The sequence below is a fragment of the Otolemur garnettii genome, unplaced genomic scaffold (assembly GCF_000181295.1).
Source record: "Otolemur garnettii isolate 467f Iridium unplaced genomic scaffold, OtoGar3 scaffold00018, whole genome shotgun sequence".
Taxonomy (NCBI): domain Eukaryota; kingdom Metazoa; phylum Chordata; class Mammalia; order Primates; family Galagidae; genus Otolemur; species Otolemur garnettii.
The window spans coordinates 22,164,203-22,184,813 of record NW_003852413.1 but is presented as its reverse complement, the minus strand read 5'-3'; the positions used below and the strand labels follow the sequence as shown (position 1 = coordinate 22,184,813).

The following is a 20,611-nucleotide window of genomic DNA, read 5'->3' as shown; positions in this document are numbered from 1 at the left end:
AAAAAAAAAGAGATGGGGTCTTGCTATGTTGCCCAGGCTGGTCTTGAACTCTTGGACTCAAGCAATTCCCCTGTCTCAGCCTCTCAAAGTGCTGGGATTTCAGGTGTGAGCCACCTCACTTGGCTAAGAGCCTCTAACTTTTATCACCAGGCTGAACTGCCTCCATAATGAATCAATCATATTTATAATGAGTGTGACAAAAACTTACATTCTCACAAATACTTTTGTTACTTTGCATAATTCATCATGCTTAGCCGGTTACATAAAACAAGGAATAGCAATTCCTTATGTTATTAAAATTGTTCAGGGCAGTGCCCATAGCTCAGTGGGTAGGGCACCAGCTCAAACCCACATACACCGAGGCTGGTGGGTTCAAACCCAGCCCCAGCCAGCTAAAACAACAATGACGACTACAACAACAACAAAAAAACATAGCTGGGCATTGTGGCAGGCACCTGTAGTCCTAGCTACTCAGGAGACTGAGGCAAGAGAATTGCTTAAGCCCAAGAGTTTGAGGTTGCTGTGAGCTGTGACACCACAGCACTCTACCAAGAACAACAGTTTGAGACTCTGTCTCAAAATAAATAAATTAATAAAACAAAATTGTTCAGTTTCTTCCTTCCCTATGCCAAAAGCCTCATATTTCACTGAATACTGGAATGGCACTTCTTCCACCTATTCATTTAGTATAGAAATATACCAATCAAGGTGGCTCCTGGAGCTCAGTGGGTAGTGCACCAACTATATACATAGATGCTGGCGGGTTTGAACCTGGCCCAGGCCAGCTAAACAACAATGACAACTGCAACAACAACAAAAAATAGCCAGACGTTGTGGCGGGCACCTGTAGTCCCAGCTACTTGGGAGGCTGAGGCAAGAGCATCGCTTATGCTGAAGAGTTTGAGGATGCCCAAGGCGACAGCTTAAGATTCTGTCTCAAAAACAAACAAACAAAAAATAAAAAACTAAAACACAACAACAAAAAAACAATCAAATAAGTCTATTTTAAATAGTTCTAAATAGACTATGTCAGATTACTATTCCCAACATGCTACTAAACCATGAGCCAAGTTATCTCTTACACACATAACAAGGTTGGTTGGCATTAGTTCACTCTTTCAGCCTTATAAAGGGTCTCTAAATATTCCAGTTTTCTCTTTTCAAAAGTTTGATCTCTGAGCTTTCACTTTTGGTTTACCTGCTATTCCTCGAAAATCCTTGATGACTCATATTCATCCCAAGAATATATGAACTAAAGAGAAACCTGGAATTAAGGGACACCTATTTCCTCTAATAATCTGGCCATGGAGATCGGGAAGGGATCAAGTCTGAAAACTTGCCAGCAGAAATAATTCAAATCCCATCAACAAGAAACTGGTTAGATGACACAGACATTCATACGATGGACTAATACTGAAAGACTTTCAAAACCTATCCAGTAAAAAAAGGGTACACAACTGTGAACGTTATGCAAAAAAAAAAAAAAAGGAAGAAAATTAAGGATTTATATTTTATATACATACAATAAAACTAAAGAAGGAAACCGAAGACCTAAGAACAGTGGTTACCTTAGGGGAGTGAGAACTGGGCAGACAGAGGAAAGTTAGAGGGGATGCTCATCATTAAGTATTTTTTCATACTTTTTAGCTTTTGAACCATGAATAGCACCTATTCATAAACTGGAAAAAAAAACATTTTTTTTTTTTTTTTTTGAGACAGAGCGACAAGAGTTTTTGAGCCCTCAACACCTTTGGCATCATAGCTTATAGCAACCTCAAACTCTTGGGTTCAAGCAATTCTCTTGCCTTAGCCTCCCAAGTAGCTGGGACTACAGGTGCCTGCCACAACACTTGGCTATTTTTACAGATGGGGTCTCACTCTGGCTCAGGCTGGTCTTGAATTGGTGAGCTCAGATGATCCACCCACCTTGGCCTTCCAGAGTGCTAGGATTACAGGTGTGAGCCACTACCACACCCGGCCCTATAAACTGAAATTTTATTTTATTTATGTATTAATTATTTTTTTTTTTGAGACAGAGCCTCTAGCTGTCCCCCTGGGTAGAGTGCCGTGGCATCATCACAGCTCACAGCAACCTCCAACTGCTCGGCTCAAGTGAGTCTCCTGCTTCAGCCTCTCAAGTAGCTGGGACCACAGGCACCCAACACAACACCCGGCTATTTTTTGGTTGCAGCCATCATTGTTTGGCGGGCCAGGCTGGATTCGAACCCACCACCTCAGGTGTAGGTGGCTGGTGCCTTAGCCACTTGAGCCACAGGCACCTTGCCAAAACTGAAATTTTAAAATAAGGGCAAGTAGGTAAACACTATAAACTATTCTACAGAGAAGCCCTTCTGCAGTGTCACACAATAGTGATGGGAATGCCTCTCCCTCAGTGGCATGGGTCACACTCCTGGAAGTTCTAAGATACTATGTAGGTAGAGTTGTACCTAGGACTGTGGGTTGGGGGGGGAAAAGTCAGGCAAAATTCAGTGGCCACACCCTACTGCCTTCACAAAGACAACATTCCCTGCAGAGCTGGTTCTACTCATTGTGGGGAGCATCAGTTAAAGGCTCTGTGCTGCACTTCCCACCCCCCAACCTCTCCACGACCAGGCCAGCTGCAGGCAAAGAAGATCTTTGTTTCTTCCAAGTTCATCTGTTTCCCTTGCCAGGATCATAATTCTTCATTTGTGACATCACCATGAGCTACAGTGGGGCGGGGGGGCTGGGATGTCACAAACAGAGGATTCTGTCACAAACTCGGGATTCTGGCTCCAGAGTGAGCAAGAGAGAAAGAAATCCAAAAGACTCTTTTTGAGACAAAGGCTTTGCCTATGTAAACCTCAGAAAACGAGACAGCAGGCAGAACTGCTTTCCAAGTGCACACACAACAACAAAACAAACTCATGAAGCGCACTAGAAAGACACTGTGCTTATTAAAAACCAATGGATAAAAAAGGGGTGCTAATAAGTTAATGCTGGGACTCTGCAAAAGCTAATCAGATATATTTATTACCAAACAAAAGCCTTTCAGAGTATTAAGAATGATTCTTCAGACGGCGCCAGTAGCACAGTGATTATGGCACCAGCCACATACACTAAGGCTGGTGGGTTCGAACCCGGCCTGGGGCAGCTAAACGACAACAACTATAACCAAAAAATAGCCAGGTGTTGTGGTGGGCACTTATAGTCCCAGCTCCTTGGGAGGCTGAGACAAGAGAATCACTTAAGCCCAAGAGTTGTATTTTTTTTTTTTTTAGAGACAGTCTCGTTTTATTGCCCTTGGTAGAGTGCCATGGCATCACAACTTACAGCAACCTCCAGCTCTTGGGCTTAGACGATTCTCTTGCTTCAGCCTCCCAAGGAGCTGGGACTACAGATGCCCGCCACAACACCTAGCTATTTTTCTGTTGCAGTTTGACTGGGGCTGGGTTCGAACCTGCTACCCTCAGTATATGGGGCCAGTGCCCTACCCACTGAGCCACAGGCGCTGCCCATGCCCTAGAGTTTGAGGTTGTTGTGAGCTATGACAACCATGGCATATGGTGACACCGAGGGTGACATAGCTAGACTCTGTCTTAAAAAAAAAAAAAATTCATGTGCCCCTTTATCAAATATTTCTTGAGTACCTGAGACAGAAAGTACTGAGCCAATTGCCACATAAGTGACAATTTCCTGCCTTAGACGGTACTCATAAACATATCTCTTCTGATCAGTGCTTTTGTGTTCTGTTTTTTTTTTTATTTTTTGTAGAGACAAGGTCTTGCTATGTTGCCCAGGCTGGTTTCAAACTCTTGACCTGAAGTGATCCTTCCACCTCAGCTTCCCAAAGTGGTGAGATTACAGCATGAGCCACTGTGTCTAGCCATATTTGTGGAGCCATCTCCCCTTTTGAAACTCTAGTGAAAACTATTTCTAAGTGCCATCTAAAGAAGGGAGTTAGGAATTATAAAGATCAGACATGATAACTAAAAGATCTAGGCCAGGCAAGGTGGCTCATACCTGTAATCTTAGCACTTTGGGAGACCAATGTGGGAGGACTGCTCGAGGCCAGGAGATGGAGACCAACCTGGGCAACACAAGCAGACCACATCTTTATAAAACAAAGTTAACAAAATTAGCCAGCTGTGGTGACAAATGACTCTATTCCCAGCTACTTCTAATTTAAAAAAAAAAAAAAAAAAAAGTAAACAGGACTTCTGTTTTTTCCTTTTTTTTTCCCCACCAGACAGAGGCTCACTCTATCACATTGGGTGGAGTGCTGTGCTGTCACAGCTCACAGCAACGTCAAACTCTTGGGCTCAGGCAATCTTCCTGCCTCAGCCTCTAAAGTAGATAGGACTACAGGTGCCCACAATGACACCTGGTTAGTTTTTCTATTTGTAGTAGAGATAGGGTTTCAATTTTGCTCAGAATGGCCTTAAACTTCTGAGCTCAAGTAATCCAACTGCCTCAGGTTCCCAAAGTTCTTTCACAGGTGTGAGCCACCATGCTCGGCTTTTGTTTTTTAAGTGATAAGACAAAGGCTAGGCACAGTGGCTCACGCCTATAATCCCAACTAATTAGGAGTTTAAGACAAGAGAATCACTTAAGCCCAAGAGTTTGAGGTGGCTGTGAGCTGCCACATTCTACTGAGGGCAACATAGTGAGACACTGTCTCAAAAATAAATAAATTAATTAAAATGGAGTATCCAAACTCAATATTTAATTCCAAATGACTTTTTCTCTATTAACCAGCACACTTTTATTTATTTATTTTTTTTGAGAGAGAGTCTCAAGTTGTTGCCCTGGGTAGAGTGCTGTGGCATCATAGTTCACAGCAACCTCCAATCTTGGGCATAATCAATTCTCTTGCCTCAGCCTCCCAAGTAGCTGGGACTACAGGTGCCTTACACAATGCCTGGCCATTTTTTGGTTGTAGTTGTCATTATTGTTTGGCAGGCCCGTTGGATTCAAACCTGCCAGCTCCTGTGTATGTGGCTGGCGCCCTAGCTGCTTGAGCTACAGGTGCCGAGCAACCAGCACACTTTTAGGCCATGACCTTATATCAGCAACAGAAACAAACGTAAATAACAAATTAACTTTTTTATCATAAAGCTAAATATAACTAACAAAAGTACCTTAGCCAATAAACAAAAAAAATTTAAAGAGGGAAGAAAAAATCAAAACCCTAATTTAAATAATGTACTATTCTAGATCTTTTGTACCATACTACTTCTCATAATTATCATACACACAAACAAGAATTTTGTGACAAAGAGCAGATAAAATTATCTCATAGCTGTACTTTACCTTCCGAAAATCCCGCTTCTCAAAATCCGTTTCTGCTATTTTTTCATATTCCATGACTGCATTAGCATTTTTGAACTACATGGGAAACACAGGAAAGTTTTAATGAGGCTGTAGATTCAAGGATAACAAAAACCAAAGCCTTAGTGAATTTCGATTTGAATTGAGTAAATATATCTCTCTTAAATATACCACACTGCCTCTTTTGATCAAAAAAGATCAGTTTCATACCTTCTGTTGCACCTGAGCATTTTTACAATCCAGTTCTAGAGCTCTCTGGAAACTGAGATAAGGTGCTGTAACATTCTTTAGACAGAGAGGTGGCACTTGCTCTCTCATAGAAGCCCCTAGAGGATTTTCTTTCAAGAAAATCATAACCATAGAGCTTTCACAAATCAAGCTGATGAAGATGCAGTCAAGACTTCTTTTTTTTTTTTGGCTCGGCGCCTGTGGCTCAAGCGACTAAGGTGCCAGCCACATACACCTGTGGTCCCAGCTACTTAGGAGGCGGAGGCAGGAGACTCACTTGAGCCCAGGGGTTGGAGGTTGCTGTGAGCAGTGAAGCCATAGCACTCTACCCAGGGGGACAGCTTGAGGCGGGCCCAGGCTGGATTCAAACCCACCACTTTAGATGTATGTGGCTGGTGCCTTAGCCATTTGAGCCACAGACGCCAAACCAAGACTCCTTTAATAGACTAAGACCCAAATTTCACTTTCAATTGAAAATTCAAGTCAGGAACACAAGAGTGATGCCTTGAATTACATAAAATAAATGCAATGCATTGCTAGAGATTAAGCATAAGTTCTGAGATTCCCAACAAAATGCATGCAGGAGGGTGGTGCCTGTGGCTCAAAGGAGTAGGGCACCAGCCCCATATACCGGAGGTGGCGGGTTCAAACCCAGCCCTGGCCAAAAACTGCAAAAAATAAATTAAAAAAAAAAAATGCATACAGGGGAAAACTATACATATCATGGGCCACATAATGACATTTGGTCAATAATAGACCAGCTATACAGCATATATGGTGGTGGTCCCACAAGATTATAGTATCTTTACTATACCTATAGTATACTATAGTATTTTTATTGTACCTTTTTCTATGTTTAGATACACAAATACTATTAGGACACAACTGCCCCCAGTTTTCAGTAGAGTAACATTCAGTACACATTGGTAGCACAGAAGCAATAGGTTATACCATATAGCCTAGTGTGTGTAGTAGGCTATACCATCTAGATTTGTGTGAGTACACCTACAGCACTTGTACAACAGCAAAATCTGACAGAATATACTCCTGTCATTAAATGACAAATAACTGTGAGATGGAACTAGAACACATTTTAGCTGCTACCAATTTAATCAGGATTTGAACTTGTTCAAACCTGTTCAAATCCTTTAACCTCATTCAAATCAGTCCCTGAAATCAGATGGCTCTATTCCTCTGGCCATCTCAGAAATCCTCCAATTTTCATAGATTTTTTTAAAGCTGAAAAGTCATATTCAAAACTAATTTTTTTTTGGCCGGGGCTGGGTTTGAACACGCCACTTCCAGCATATGGGACCAGTGCCCTACTCCTTTGAACCACAGGCACCTCCCTCAAAACTAATTTTACAGATAAGGAAGCTCAGGCTTAAGAGGGACTATGAGACTTGCCTAAAGTCACCCAGGTGCAGCTGATGGCAGAAGTGGGACTAGATCTCAGTTCTGACTTTCAAGTCACTATTCTTTCCAAATACACATCACCTCTTTCGATACACATAAGATCAGAGCCATACCTCCTGTTGTGCCTGAGTATTTTTATGATCCAATTCTAGCGCTCTCTGGAAACTGCGACAAGCTGCCATGGCATTCCCTAGAGAGAGGTGGCACTTGCCCTCTCGCAGATGTCCCTAGAAGAGGAAACACAAAGAAGCAATGAACAAATGATTGACCAAGCACAGAGAAATCAACACTGGAACAAACATCACACAAACCAAGAAGGGATGAAAATGGCTGGAGCTGGGGGACATACATGTACCAATGTTAGGAGAAATTTTTGATTGTTACCACTGAAGAGAGGGGGTGCTGATACTTAGTGATTGAAGGCCAGAGATACTGCTAAACATTCTATAATACACAAGATAGCCTCTACAACAAAGAATAATCTGGCCTGAAATGTCAATGGTGTCAAGACTGAGAAACCCTGGCCTAGAGGAGCACAACTGTAGCAACTCAGCCTTCTCCCAAACAGTCCCATTACATACCCGGACAAAACTGTCATCCAACCTCACTGACTGCTGTGCATCTCCAAGAGCTTCTCGGAACCGTCCAAGCATCATCAATGTAGCTGCTCGATTACCATAATAGCTAGCATTCTTAGGACACATATCTATAGAACAGACAGAGGATGTAAAACAAACTTTAGCACAGGTCACTGCTTCAGAAACTTACAGGGCATTTCCCTCAGAATGATGTCAAGGGAATTGACCTCTGGGAATATTGACACATTTTCTTTAATATGCCATAGTCAAATTTTTGATTACCTGTGCAACTAAGACAGTGGTAATGATAAAATCAATTTTAAAAGAAAACAACCTGCAGCTTTAAAACGCAATGATTATCTTTCAACATGAAGTGGAAGCCAATTGATGTCCTTAATGAACTGTGTTCTGTTAAAGGAGATACTAAAATAAATTTGTATTTGCTGAGTTAAGATAAGCAAGTTAGGTGGGAAGAATGCTGACATGGGATTGACATGCTAGCAGGTAAGCACAGAGATAATAACTAAGACTTTATTTCATCTACAAAGGTCACTCTCTAAGATGGTACATGGCAACGATAGTAAATTGGCAACGACTGAGATATGTTTAGGTAGGTATCTTTTTGTCATAACATTCATTATTTCTAGAACTGCCCTAATTCATCAAAAGAAAAACTACTCACTCCAGTTAGGAAGTTATCACTCAGGAGCTCATTAAGCCTGAAGGAGTCCATGCAGTGAACAATTATCAACAAACTAAGCAAAAGGCTACTTCTGAGAGAGAGCTATTTACAATAGTATTTGGCAAGTAAGTATCAGGTTCTTCTCACCTATGGCTTTTGTGTAATAGTTATAAGCTTCGTTGTAATCTTTCTTGGCATAGTATGCATTTCCTTGTTCCTTGAAAGACTCTGCTTCTCTGAAAAGGAAAGAGAAAATCATGTTATGTGGGGAAAACTCCTGTAATCTTACAGGAGCAATCTTTGGTAAAGATCTCTGGACACATTGAGCTGAAAGTTACTGTGATACCTGAAGTAATTTATAGATTTGTTCAATAGGTTGATGGACCAAAACGAAGGACTAATAGAAAAAAAAGTTACTTCTTCACATGCTATCATTTATCACCTAGATACATTCAAACCGAATCAAGAAAACTCTTCTCTTGGCTCAGCCCCTGTGGCTTAAGTGGCTAAGGTGCTGGCCACATACACCTAAGGCAGCAGGTTCGAATCCAGCCCAGGCCCGCCAAACACCAATGATGGCTGCAACCAAAAAATAGCCGGGCGTTGTGGCGGGCGGCTGTGGTCTCAGCTACTTGGGAGGTAGAGGCAGGAGACTCGCTTAAGCCCAGGAGTTGGAGGTTGCTATGAGCTGTGACGTCACAGCACTCCACCCAGGGTGACAGCTTGAGGCTCTGTCTCAAAAAAACCCCAGAAAACTCTTCTCATGCCACCTGCCTTGCTTTGCCATTCCTGCCTGTAGTTGTCCTTCTGCAGGAATGGCAAATTTAGACATTCTCTCACAGCAACTGTATTTTTATATCTACTTCCTTTCCACTGTGTCACGACTGCTGCCTCTTGCAAACCTACAGAAAATCAGTTACTGGTAATTCTAATCAAGGGTAACTGATTTCTCAATTGTGTCATCCTTAAGTGTTTTAATGATTTTGTCTCCTAAAAAGTGGCTTGTGTATTTGAAAACTGTTAGGACGGCTTGGCGCCTGTGGCTCAAGTGGCTAAGGCGCCAGCCACATACACCTAAGGTGGGGGGTTCAAATCCAGCCCGAGCCCACCAAATAACAATGATGGCTGCAACCAAAAAATAGCCAGGCGTTGTGGCGGGCGCCTGTGGTTCCAGCTACTTGGGAGGTTGAGGCAGGAGACTCGCTTGAGCCCAGGAGTTGGAGGTTGCTGTGAGCTGTGAAGCCACAGCACTCTACCCAGGGGGAAAGATAGCTTGAGGCTCTGTCTCCAAAAAAAAAAAAAGAAAAAGAAAAAGAAAACTGTTAGGACCAGCAGAGTAAAATCAGGTGGCCAAGGAGTTAAGAGCATATATTGGTATCTATCTAAGATAGAGACAGAGTTGAGGAACTGCAAAGACTAAGAACCTGGATGACAGGGACACACATACACACAAGGTACAGGCTACCAGTGCCATGCTAAAAGGAGTACCCACCTACTGGTGTTCCCACTGCCCATCACGTCTGTGTGTGCACTTAATACCCCCTTTACTATCCCTTCCAGTACCTTATATATTCAGCAAGCGAGTTATACAAAAATTTCCTCCCATCCCCAAAATCTTTTTTTTTTTTGAGATAGGGTCTTATTCTGTCATTCAGACTGGCATGATCATAGCTTACTGTAGCCTCAAACAATTCTCCTAGGCCCAGCTAATTTTTCTTATTTATTTATTTATTTTTGTAGAAACAGAGTTATCGTCCTCCGTAGAGTGCTGTGGCGTCACACAGCTCACAGCAACCTCCAATTCCTGGGCTTAGGCCATTTCTCTTTCCTCAGCCTCTCGAGTAGCTGGGACTACAGGTGCCTGCCACAGTGCCCAGCTATTTTTTTGTTGCAGTTTGGCCGAGGCCAGGTTTGAACCCACCACCCTCGGTATATGGGGCCGGCGCCCTACCCACTGAGTCACAGGTGCCGCCCTAATTTTTCTTAATTTTTACAGAGACAGGGTCTCACTATGTTGACCAGGCTCAAAATCTAATTTTTGGATTGTGCCATTAGACAGTTACACAATAGGGAATTATATGCTTGGTTAACTAATCAAAATCAAATCAGATATGACCAACAGTGTTTTAAAAGAATAAGCTACTGACCTCTATCAAATGTACCCAAAATCATCCTACTGTCTAACCTGAGTGACAAAGATAATTCTTTACTGAAATGATTTCTGTAACACAACTAAATATCTGAGCATTTTTTTTTTTTTTGAGACGGAGCCTCAAGCTATCCCCCTGGGTAGAGTGCCATGGCATCATGCTCACAGCAACCTCCAACTCCTGGGCTCAAGCGAGTCTCATGCCTCAGCCTCCCAAGTAGCTGGGACTACAGGCGCCCGCCACAACGCCTGGCCATTTTTTGGTTGCAGCCATCATTGTTGTTTGGCGGGGCCGGGCTGGGGATTCGAACCCGCCACCTTAGGTGTATGTGGCTGGCGCCTTAGCCGCTTGAGCCACAGGCGCTGAGCCTGAGCATTTTTGTTATAAGGAAGAATCTTTGTAGCCAAGCATTGTGGTAGGCACCTGTAGTCCCAGCTACTTGGGAGGTTGAGGCAAGAGAATCACTTAAGCCCAAGAGTTTGAGGTTGCTGTGAGCTGTGACACCACGGTACTCTACCCAGGGCAACATAGTGAGACTCTGTCTCAAAAAAAAAAAAAGGAAGAATCTTTGTTTCTTTCCCCATCTCTTATATATACACACAAAAGAAAACTTAGTTCAGGGTTGCCTGAAGTGGAGACAAAAGCCACAGTTCTTAATTTTATTTTTTTTTGAGGCAGTCTCACTTCGTCACCCCCGATAGAGTGCTGTGGTATCACAGCTCACAGCAATTTTAAACTCTTGGGCTTAAGTCCCAAGTAGCTGGGACTACAGGCGCCTGCCACACGCCCACCTATTTTTTTGTTGTTGTAGTTGTCACTGTTGTTTTAGCAGGCCCAGGATGGGTTCAAACGCCAGGCCCCAGAGTATGTGGCTGACACCCTAACCACTGAGCTAAGAGCAAGTTCTTAATTCTTAATCCCAGTGATGGTGCTAGGAATTACAGCTTGATTCTACAAACATCAGTACTGGGGAGGTTTGTGATTTATTTACTTACATATTTTAAACTACAAAACCAACAAAGTTGCCCTACTTTTATTGAAGCAATCCTCCTTTTCCATCTTCTCCATCACTATTCTGGTAAGCCTTACTAACATGAAAATGCTGCTAGAAGAAAGGAGAAGGGAATGACCGACAAACACTGACAGATTTGAACTGTGGTAGATATATATCTGCTTGATTAATTTTGTTATACCAACTGACACAATGCTGTAAAGAGACCATCTGCTATTAAAAGTCTTCAGAAAGCCAGGTGCTCATGCCTGTAATCCTCACACTCTGGGAGGCTGAGCAGGGTAGATAGCTTGAGCTCACAAGTTCAAGACCAGCCTGAGCAAAAAAGTGAGACCCTCGTCTCTAATAAAACAGAAAAACTGAGGCAAGAGGATGGAGGTTGCCCAAGAGTTGGAGGTTGCTATGAGCTATGACACCACTACACTCTACCCAGGATGACAGCTTGAGACTGACTCAAAAAACAAACAAACAAGAAGTCTTCAGGAAGGATCCCCAACTGTAAGACTTAAAAGACTAACTGAATCTTACTACGTGGTACACTGTCCTGTAACTCAAAATTAAGCAAAGTATTATAAAAACTCTGAAAAGCCTGTCTTTTAAAAGTATGTAGCCAAGGAATTTGAAGAGCTTCTCCCAAACTGGATTTCAGAAGTTGAGTCAAAATGCTATGAAGAAATGGAGTACTAAGTTCCAAAGTAGACACTAAGCCCAAACGGTATCTGAGAAGACTTAGCCCCTTCAGTCAGCTAGTGGCTAAGAATACACAAATCCTTGAGGAAAACCAAAGACATCTAGGTACTTGGACAGACTGTGTCAGCAGTGTAAAGCTTGCTAGTCAAAAGCGAAACAATCTCTAGGGCTACTAAAAGGTGCCCCTTCCTTTCTGAAGCACTACTCTCTTAGAGGGGAATGAGTTCAGATTTGGCTTCTGGTAAAAATATAAAAGGATGACTTCTACAGAAGATTATTAATAATTACTGAGGCCAGGTATTTTCCACACATCATTCCCCTCTCTAAATAACTAGTCAAGTAAGTTTCATTACTTTCATTTTTCAAAGGAGGAAATTAAGGCTTAGAGGTTAAGGTCAGGATGTAACCCACACGTGTCAGATTCCAAAGCTTGCACACTTTCTACTGTGCTAAGCTTTCCTTACAATGTTCCCCTCCACCTACTGCTAAATACTTTGAAAATTAATCTGCACCAGTGGGAATAAAAGAAGGACAATAAATATAAATTTATTTCAACTAAGACACAGAATAGACCCAGCATATAAAATTCAACCTCAGAACTGAAATGTGGTTTAAACAAGCTAAATGGCATTCCTAACAATTAGTCACAGAGGAAGCAGGACTCCTTTCTCTTTAACATGCAAGATCTAGTGAACCAGACTTTGCCTCCCCCAAGAAATGCATTTTATTTTAGTAAATGATGAGTAGATTCCATTCTAGAGCAAACAAAGCAAGTAATGTAGAGTCAGCCCACAGCAAAGAGAACAAGAAGAATTGTGTTGTGACAAGTTACCATGTTTTTAATCTCACACTACACAGCATCAAGCCAGAATTAGCTATTCCCACACAACTGCTTCAAGTAAAGGACTTATTTTCATAGCAACATGGCTGATTAACAGCTGCCTAAACAATGGGCACTTAGTGCTTTTAGGCTTAAGGCTTATTTTTTGCCTCCAGGTCCAAAGCTGAAAGAGGAGTCCCTTCTTCATTTTGAACCTCCCCACAAAATAAACAACTGTGAGACCAGTCAAGGAAGAGTGGATCTTTAGAACCCAGAATGGCAGCGGCAAGAACTGAACAAGTGGGGCTCAGCACAGTGCCCCACACCTGTAATCCTAGCACCCTGGGAGGTCAAGGCGGGTGGTAGATTGCTTGAGCTCAGGGGTTCAAGACCAGCCTAAGCTAGAGAGAGACCCTGTCTCTACTAAAAAGAGAAAAACTAGCTGGGCATTGTAGCAGGCACCTATAGTCCCAGCAACCTGGGAGGCTAAGGCAAGAGGATCACTTGAGCCCAAACGTTTGTGGTACTGTGAGCCATGACATGATACTCCAAGGTGACAGAGTGAGGCTCTGTCTCAAAAAACAAACAAACACCAAAGAAAACTAAATGAGGCTGCATCAGGAACAATTCCAGGTTTAAATCCATTTGAGTACTGCCCTGGAGTCTGAGAAAGGAGTCTGAAGCTTGTTCAAGTTGCTCTTACAGTAAAGAGACTGAAGGATGGGCTGTCAAAGGCATGGGACTAGAAAAGAAGAAGAGTTAGTTAACACTGGAATTGAGGGCACTGTGGTAGCATCTGTCACTCTGCTCACTGACAGGGTCAATTATTTTGGTAACTAAGTGAGGTTAGGGCTTGGCACCCATAGCACCCAGCCACATGCACCAAGGCTGGCAGGTCCAAGCCCAGCATGGCCTGCTAAACAATAATGGCAACTCCAACAAAAAACAGCTGGGCCTTGTGCCGGGTGCCTGTAGTCCCAGCTACTTGGGAGGCTGGGGCAAGAGAATCACTTAAGCCCAAGAGTTTGAGGTTGCTGTGAGCTGTGACGCCAGAGAACTCTACTGAGGACAACATAGTGAGACTCTGTCTCGAAACAAAACAAAACAAAACCAAGTGAAGTTAGGACATCAGTCTGAGCAAGGAGAATTAGGACGAATTGGGTTCACCTGGACTAACTTAAAAAAGTGGAAAGGCCTTCCAAGGAACTCAACTAACCAATAGATTATTTTCCCTGGCTTCAAAATTAAATTCAGACTAACCCTGAAATATAGTATCACAGCAAAATATAGACTTGCCATAATTAACATCCACAATATCCTTCTAGTGCTTTTTCAGATTTTTTAAAGCATTTCCAATGAATAGTTTCTTTTTTTTTTTGAGACAGAGTCTCACTTTGTCACCCTTCATAGAGTGGCATGGCATTAAAGCTCACAGCAACCTCCAACTCTTGGGCTCAAATGATTCTCTTGCCTCAGCCTTCCCAATAGCTGGGACTACAGTCACCTGCCACAATGCCTGGCTATTTTTAGAGATGAGGTCCTGCTTTGCCTTAGGCTGGTCTTGAACCTGTAAGCCCAGGCAATCTACCCACCTCAGCCTCCCAAGTGCTGGGATTATAGGAGTGGGACACCATGCCTGGCCTAGCCAGTGAATATTTTCAAATGGCCTTCTAGAGTGGCAATGGTGGCAAGCTTTTTTTAATAGTTTTTTTGTTTTTTGAGAGTCTCATTATGTTGCCCTCTGTAGAGTACCATGCCATCATAGCTCACAGCAACCTTTAACTCTTGGGCTTAAGTGATTCTCTTGCCTTAGCCTCCTGAGTAGCTGGGACTATGGGTGCCTGCCACAATGCCTGGCTATTTAATGTCAAAGCTTTAAAATTAAAACTAACTTGGGCAGCGCCTGTGGCTCAACAGAGTAGGGCACCAGCCCCATATGTCAGAGGTGGCGGGTTCAAACCCAGCCCTGGCCAAAAACTGAAAAAAAAAAAAAAAAAAAAAAAAAAAAAAATTAAAACTAACTTATCCAGTTTCTCATACAATCCTTGGGTCAAGTCTCAGTAAAATAAGCTTGCTTGACAGCTCTGATTCACAAAGAGATGCTGGGAATGACTACACCTCCACCAATCTAGTTCTGTGAAACAAACTATTGAAACAATTTTCAAAAGTATCTGTCCTTTCTAGATGTGTGATAGAAGATCTCCCAAAACAGGATCAGCACTGAGGGGCCTGGCCTTTAGAGAATATATCCCACTCTTGTTTTGCTTTGCTATTGTAAAATGTGCCTACACCTTATTTTACCAGTAAGAAAACTGCCAACTCTAAAACCCTGCTCTTCGACACTATTAATCTATGTGGGTTAAAATCTACATATCCTCTGAACATGCAGTTACATTCTCTCCCTTCCAATTGAGCATTCATTCTTTGCTGATGCTAATTACTCCAACAAACACTGCCAAGGGTATCACACAGGCCTTAGCAGGGCTCAGCATCATGTGATCAAATCAGACAACTTGGGTCTAAGATCGGAGCCAACTTTGCACATTTACAGCTCAGCTAAATAAAAAACACATTAAAATACCATACTTGGCATTGCAATGGGCTCCAAATTAGATGCCCTATAAAAATTTCTATTTTCTTTCTAAATACTTCCAAGTTGAACACTTAAGCAAAATCTCTCTGCCTGAGGCCAAAAAGTCTAACTTTTAGAAATTAAATAGGCCCTCAGAAATGTTTGCAGGCCTCTATTAATGCAGGATTAATTAGATGACAGTTTTTCTTTTGTTGTTGTTGTTGTTGCAGTTTGACTGGGGCTGGGTTTGAACCCACCCACCCTCAGTATATGGGGCCAGCACCCTACTCACTGAACCACAAGGCGCCGCCTAGGTGACAGTTTTTTAAACGTCCTCAACGTGGTAGAGTTCTCTCTGGAACTGCCTGACATACCGTGTATTTGTAGGTTACTAAAACTATGGGATTTTTCATCACTTGTACCATATAATTTTAAGATTTACTCCACGAAAAATAAGGACCAGCATAATTTTACTACTCTGCCGCATCTGCAACCTAGGAAATGCTGACTGAATTTCTGTATGACAAAAAACATACCACATTGCTTTTATTTCAAGTATTTGGCTAAATTATTATTATTTTTTCTTTGAGATAGAGTCTCAAGCTGTTGCCCTGGGTACAATGCCATGGCATCACAGCTCACAGCAACCTCAAACTCTTGGGCTTAAACTATTTGCTTGCCTCAGCCTCCCAACTAGCTGGGACTACAGGTACCCACCACAACGCCTGGCTATTTTTTGGTTGTAGTTGTCTTCATTGTTTGGCACACCTAGGCTATACTTGAACCTGCCATCTCTGATGTATGTGGCTAATGCCCTAGCCGCTGAGCTATAGGTGCCAAGCCTGGCTAAATAACATTTTAAATAAACTCTTCCAATAACATTAATAATAGTTTAAATCAAAACAGATGTGGCAGCTTGAAAGAATTTTTTGTGGGTTCTTGGTTTTTATTTTGTTTTGTTTTTCTGGCATTTTCTTGATATATATTCTGTTATTCCAGAAATTGAAAGAAAAAAAATCTAGTTTTGCTAAAATTATAACTGAGGACAACGTGATTTTTCTTTCATTAGAGTAGGAGTGTTTAGTAGATTTGGGGGAATATTTTATTGGCAGTGAAAACTTCAGAGAAAGATAGCTTTGTCTCCTCCCCAGGCTGTTAACAATAATACTTTATACTATCAGTTGAGTCAAATATCCTTTATGCATTCCTATTATACAGTATTTACTACTTCAAAAATGTCACCTTACTCTATCATTGTTGTGCTTCATTTTTTTTTCCAGTCAAATTTACTAGTTGCCCGTTCATCTAGAAATGCCCTCCACCCTTTAGAATTTACAAAATCTTGGCCCATCTCAGAGTAGAAATTCCTTCCTCCTTCCCACAGTCCAAGACCTCTTGTCCCAAATGGCATGTCACAGGCCCTGTTTCATATTGTACTCTCTCTGACCTTCATGACAGAATAAAGTAAAAGGAGCCTAGGAGTCTAACTTCTACTCTGCCTTACCAAAAGCAAGTTACTTCATTTCTTTCTTTCTTTTTAAAAATCTCCTACTAATTGGCGGCACCTGTGGCTCAAAGGCGTTAGGCGCCGGCTCCATATGCGGGAGGTGGTGGGTTCAAACCCAGCCCTGGCCAAAAACTGCAAAAGAAAAAAAGAATCTCCTGCTAATCTGGGAGTAAAATGTCAATATAAATTGCACATAGATTAAGTGGAAGCCATATATATAAAAGTTGGAATAATTCCACAAATATCACAAGGTGCGGTATGCTGGGAGCTTCATAACTGTCTAGAGAAAATAGAAGGGGGCTCTATCCAATTGCTACCTGTTAGCAAAGCTACCTGCTACCCACTTTTCTTTACTCAATTTCCTATGGAATAGACATCGGAAATTCTGCTTTCACTTTAAGGCACAATTAAAAAAAAAACCCCACGCCTTCCTACACACAAAAGAGGGAAGGTGGAAGACAAAGATGGAGAAAATTCCTTAAAGCACCAGTTCAAATTGTTCTGTGTGTGGACATTCAAGGAGAAGCCTCAATGGGTAGAGGCAGAAGGGACCTAATATGCACCAAGAGGAGTCACAGATCAAGTCTCTACAAAGCAGCAGTGCTCTCTACTGCTCAAGCAGAGAAGGACACCAGGCAGCATGCCAGAGTTGGCATGTCTTATTCAGCAGGGAAACAACAACTGGCCAATTCAATCCTGCCAGAAATCCCCTGTGGCAAGCAGAAGGATATTCACTCAGAAATTGCTGCCTCACTACGAGTTATTTTATTTTATTTTATTTTTATAAGAGACAGAGTCTCGTCTTGTCACCCTAGGTAGAGTGCTGTGGCATCACAGCTCACAGCAACTCCAACTCCTGGGTGTAGGTAATTCTCTTGCTTCAGCCTCCCGAGTAGGTGGGACCACAGGCACCTGCCATACACCTGACTATTTTTTGTTGCAGTTTGGCCAGGGCCAGGTTGCAGTTGATTGTGAAATCAATTTTCAGGTCAAACACATATCCACAGCAAAGGGTAAAAAATCTAATAGTTAAAGGGATTCATGCAAAGCCTTCGACCAGTAAGTGGCTTATGCTGATTCAGGAGTGGCCATCAGACTAAATGATAAAAAATAAGGAAAAAAATCTGAGGAGAAACAATGGAGGCTGCACATGGACTCCACAGATTTAATTGAGACAAATCACTAAACAAATCAACAAAATGACCCCAAGGGTGGATGTGGTGGGAACATATTCAGTTAGAGTTTCTATAATATATTATCTAAAATGTCCAGATGCAGACAAAAAAAAGAGACATGCAAAGAACTATTTTTTGTTGCAGTTTGGCCAGGGCCACCCTTGGTATATGGGGCTGGCGCCCTACTCACTGAGCCACAGGTGCCACTCCCCACTGTGAATTTTATTGCTGCAGTTTGGCTGGGGTTGGGTTAGAACCCGCCACCCTCAGTATATGGGGCAGGTGCCCTACCCACTCAGCCACAGGTGCCACTTAGGCCCACTGTGAGTTTTAAACTTACGCTTTTTCTTTTCTTTGAGATAGAGTCTCACTATGTTGCCTTCAGTAGAGTGCCGTAGTGTCACAGCTCACAGCAACCTCAAACTCTTGGGCTTAAGAGATTCTCCTGCCTCAGTCTCCCAAGTAGCTGGGACAACAGGTGTCCGCCACAATGCCCAGCTATTTTTTTGGTTGCACTCGTCATTATTGTTTGGCAAGCCCAGGCTGGATTCAAACCCTCCAGCTTTGGTGTATATGGCTAGCACCCTAGCCACTGAGCTATAGGCACTGAGCCTAAACTTACACTAATTCTTAAATGTCACAATCTATAGCATCATTTATCTCTGGGGAGAGAGTATTCAACTATAAAGCTACTTCTAAGAAATAAGCCTCTGTGAAGTTGCTCAGAGGACACAAGCCACTGATTTTTCATCATTAGCCAGAGGCTTGTCTTCCTAACATATCCCCAAACCCATCATTTTCTATCCCTTAATTCCCCACTCTGTGATATTTTCCACAATACTCATGGGGTCACCAATACCCATCAAAAATCTAGAACTGAGGAAGTACAATTAAGAGAAAGGCTACTTTCTGAGGGCTTGGGGGGCATTGTAGGGAGAATCGGGGAGGTAGGGAGTCTGGATTGTCAACTGGTATTCTGCTTGTCAAAGTTCTCTTGATTCCTTAGTTCAAAAGGTAGTTAACTGTCCCACAGAAACCTGTCCATGGAAAAAGCCTCAGGACAGAGAGGGTCCTGCTTGCCCCTCACACCCTTGCCAAATAGTAGATAGATGATTAACATGGCTTATCTGAAAATCTGGCCTCTCTGCAAAAAATTTAAGTCACATTTCAACAGAATATCAGGTCTCAGAGTCAGGTTTTAAAAGTCCCATTAGCATTCTTGAAAGCCTCAACCACTCATACTCCTGCCAACAGTGGGATAAAACATAGGAACTGCCATTTTGATCTGTTTGAGGGAAGTAAAAAACTCAGTCCAATAAAATGACTAGCCTACTATAACAACTGCACTCTGAATCCTGCTCTTACTGCTGAAATTCACATAGTTTAAAAGAATACCTGGAACGACCTCTAAGTAACTTCCACATCACTCAGCACTGGAGAAAGGGGACCGAACATTAGAGGAGTAAGGGATAAGTGGGCTCTCAGAGGGACCTTGCATCAGGCTACAAGGCACCTAAGCAGCTGCTGACCATTGTTCTCCAATCTTCCAAAGTCCTAGAGAAAGAAGGCAAAGGCAAATGCCCAGTACTCAGCTTTTAAAAACTTTTTAAAAAACCAGTTTCAATGACTAAACTAATCTCTGATTGGCTAGAATGTACAATAAGACTGGGCTTTCAGCCAATCAGAGTTCTGGTCGTTGGGAATAGACTAGGCTCTAGAGCAACTGCCACTCACTCAGCCCAACATTTCTTCAAAATTGGTCAGTTTCCTTGACACTAGCTAACATGTGGATCTAACTAAAGCAATAAGGAAAAGAGAACTATCCTCTGTGCTCTACATTTGCTCCAGTTATGATTATCTAACAAATTTGCCACTTGTTAGTATCAGGGTTCAATTAATTTGCTTGTATTCAGGATTCTTTATTCCTAGGTTTATCCTTTCCTTAACCATGATTCATTTTCCCAACCTGCCATTTCTGACTTTAAGTCATCTCTAACTTAAAGCATACCAAAATGAAAATGAGTATTTCTCACTGATTTGGGTTCAAGGTCAAAGATAAATTCCCATTCAGCTTGCAGGCTTATCGAAAAGTCTAGCTGCCTGCCCTGAACTTCCAGAGGAAGATTAGGATGATGAGTCCTAAGAATTTAAAACAGGGTAAGGAAGAAAGGGAGTTGAAGGAAAGGGCATGTGCACAAGGTCCTCATTTAAGTAAGGCCAGGACAAAAATGCCTGAGAAACTGCTGTAAACAAATAGCAACAAAGCAGACCCTGAGATATGAATTCAGGGTTTACTTCTTCCTATTAGAAGTAAGGGATAGGCGTGGCGCTTGTGGCTCAAGCGGCTAAGGCGCCAGCCACATACACCTAAGGTGGAGGGTTTGAATCCAGCGCAGACCGCCAAACAACAATGACAGCTGCAACCAAAAAATAGCCTGGCATTGTGGCGGGCGCCTGTGGTCCCAGCCACT

The 20,611-nt window shown here is 42.4% G+C and overlaps 1 protein-coding gene across 1 annotated transcript in view; it reads right to left on the bottom strand.

Moving 5' to 3' along the window:
- The window catches only part of DNAJC7 (DnaJ heat shock protein family (Hsp40) member C7), a 42,686-nt gene that overhangs the window by 16,623 nt on the left and 5,452 nt on the right, over window positions 1–20,611 (bottom strand). Inside the window, exons 2-5 of the mRNA XM_003786353.1 lie at window positions 8,362–8,450; window positions 7,536–7,660; window positions 7,068–7,181; window positions 5,293–5,367 (exon numbers count right to left, since the gene is read on the bottom strand). Of these exons, the coding sequence (XP_003786401.1) occupies window positions 5,293–5,367; window positions 7,068–7,181; window positions 7,536–7,660; window positions 8,362–8,450 (403 nt within the window). The remainder of the gene's footprint in view (window positions 1–5,292; window positions 5,368–7,067; window positions 7,182–7,535; window positions 7,661–8,361; window positions 8,451–20,611) is intronic.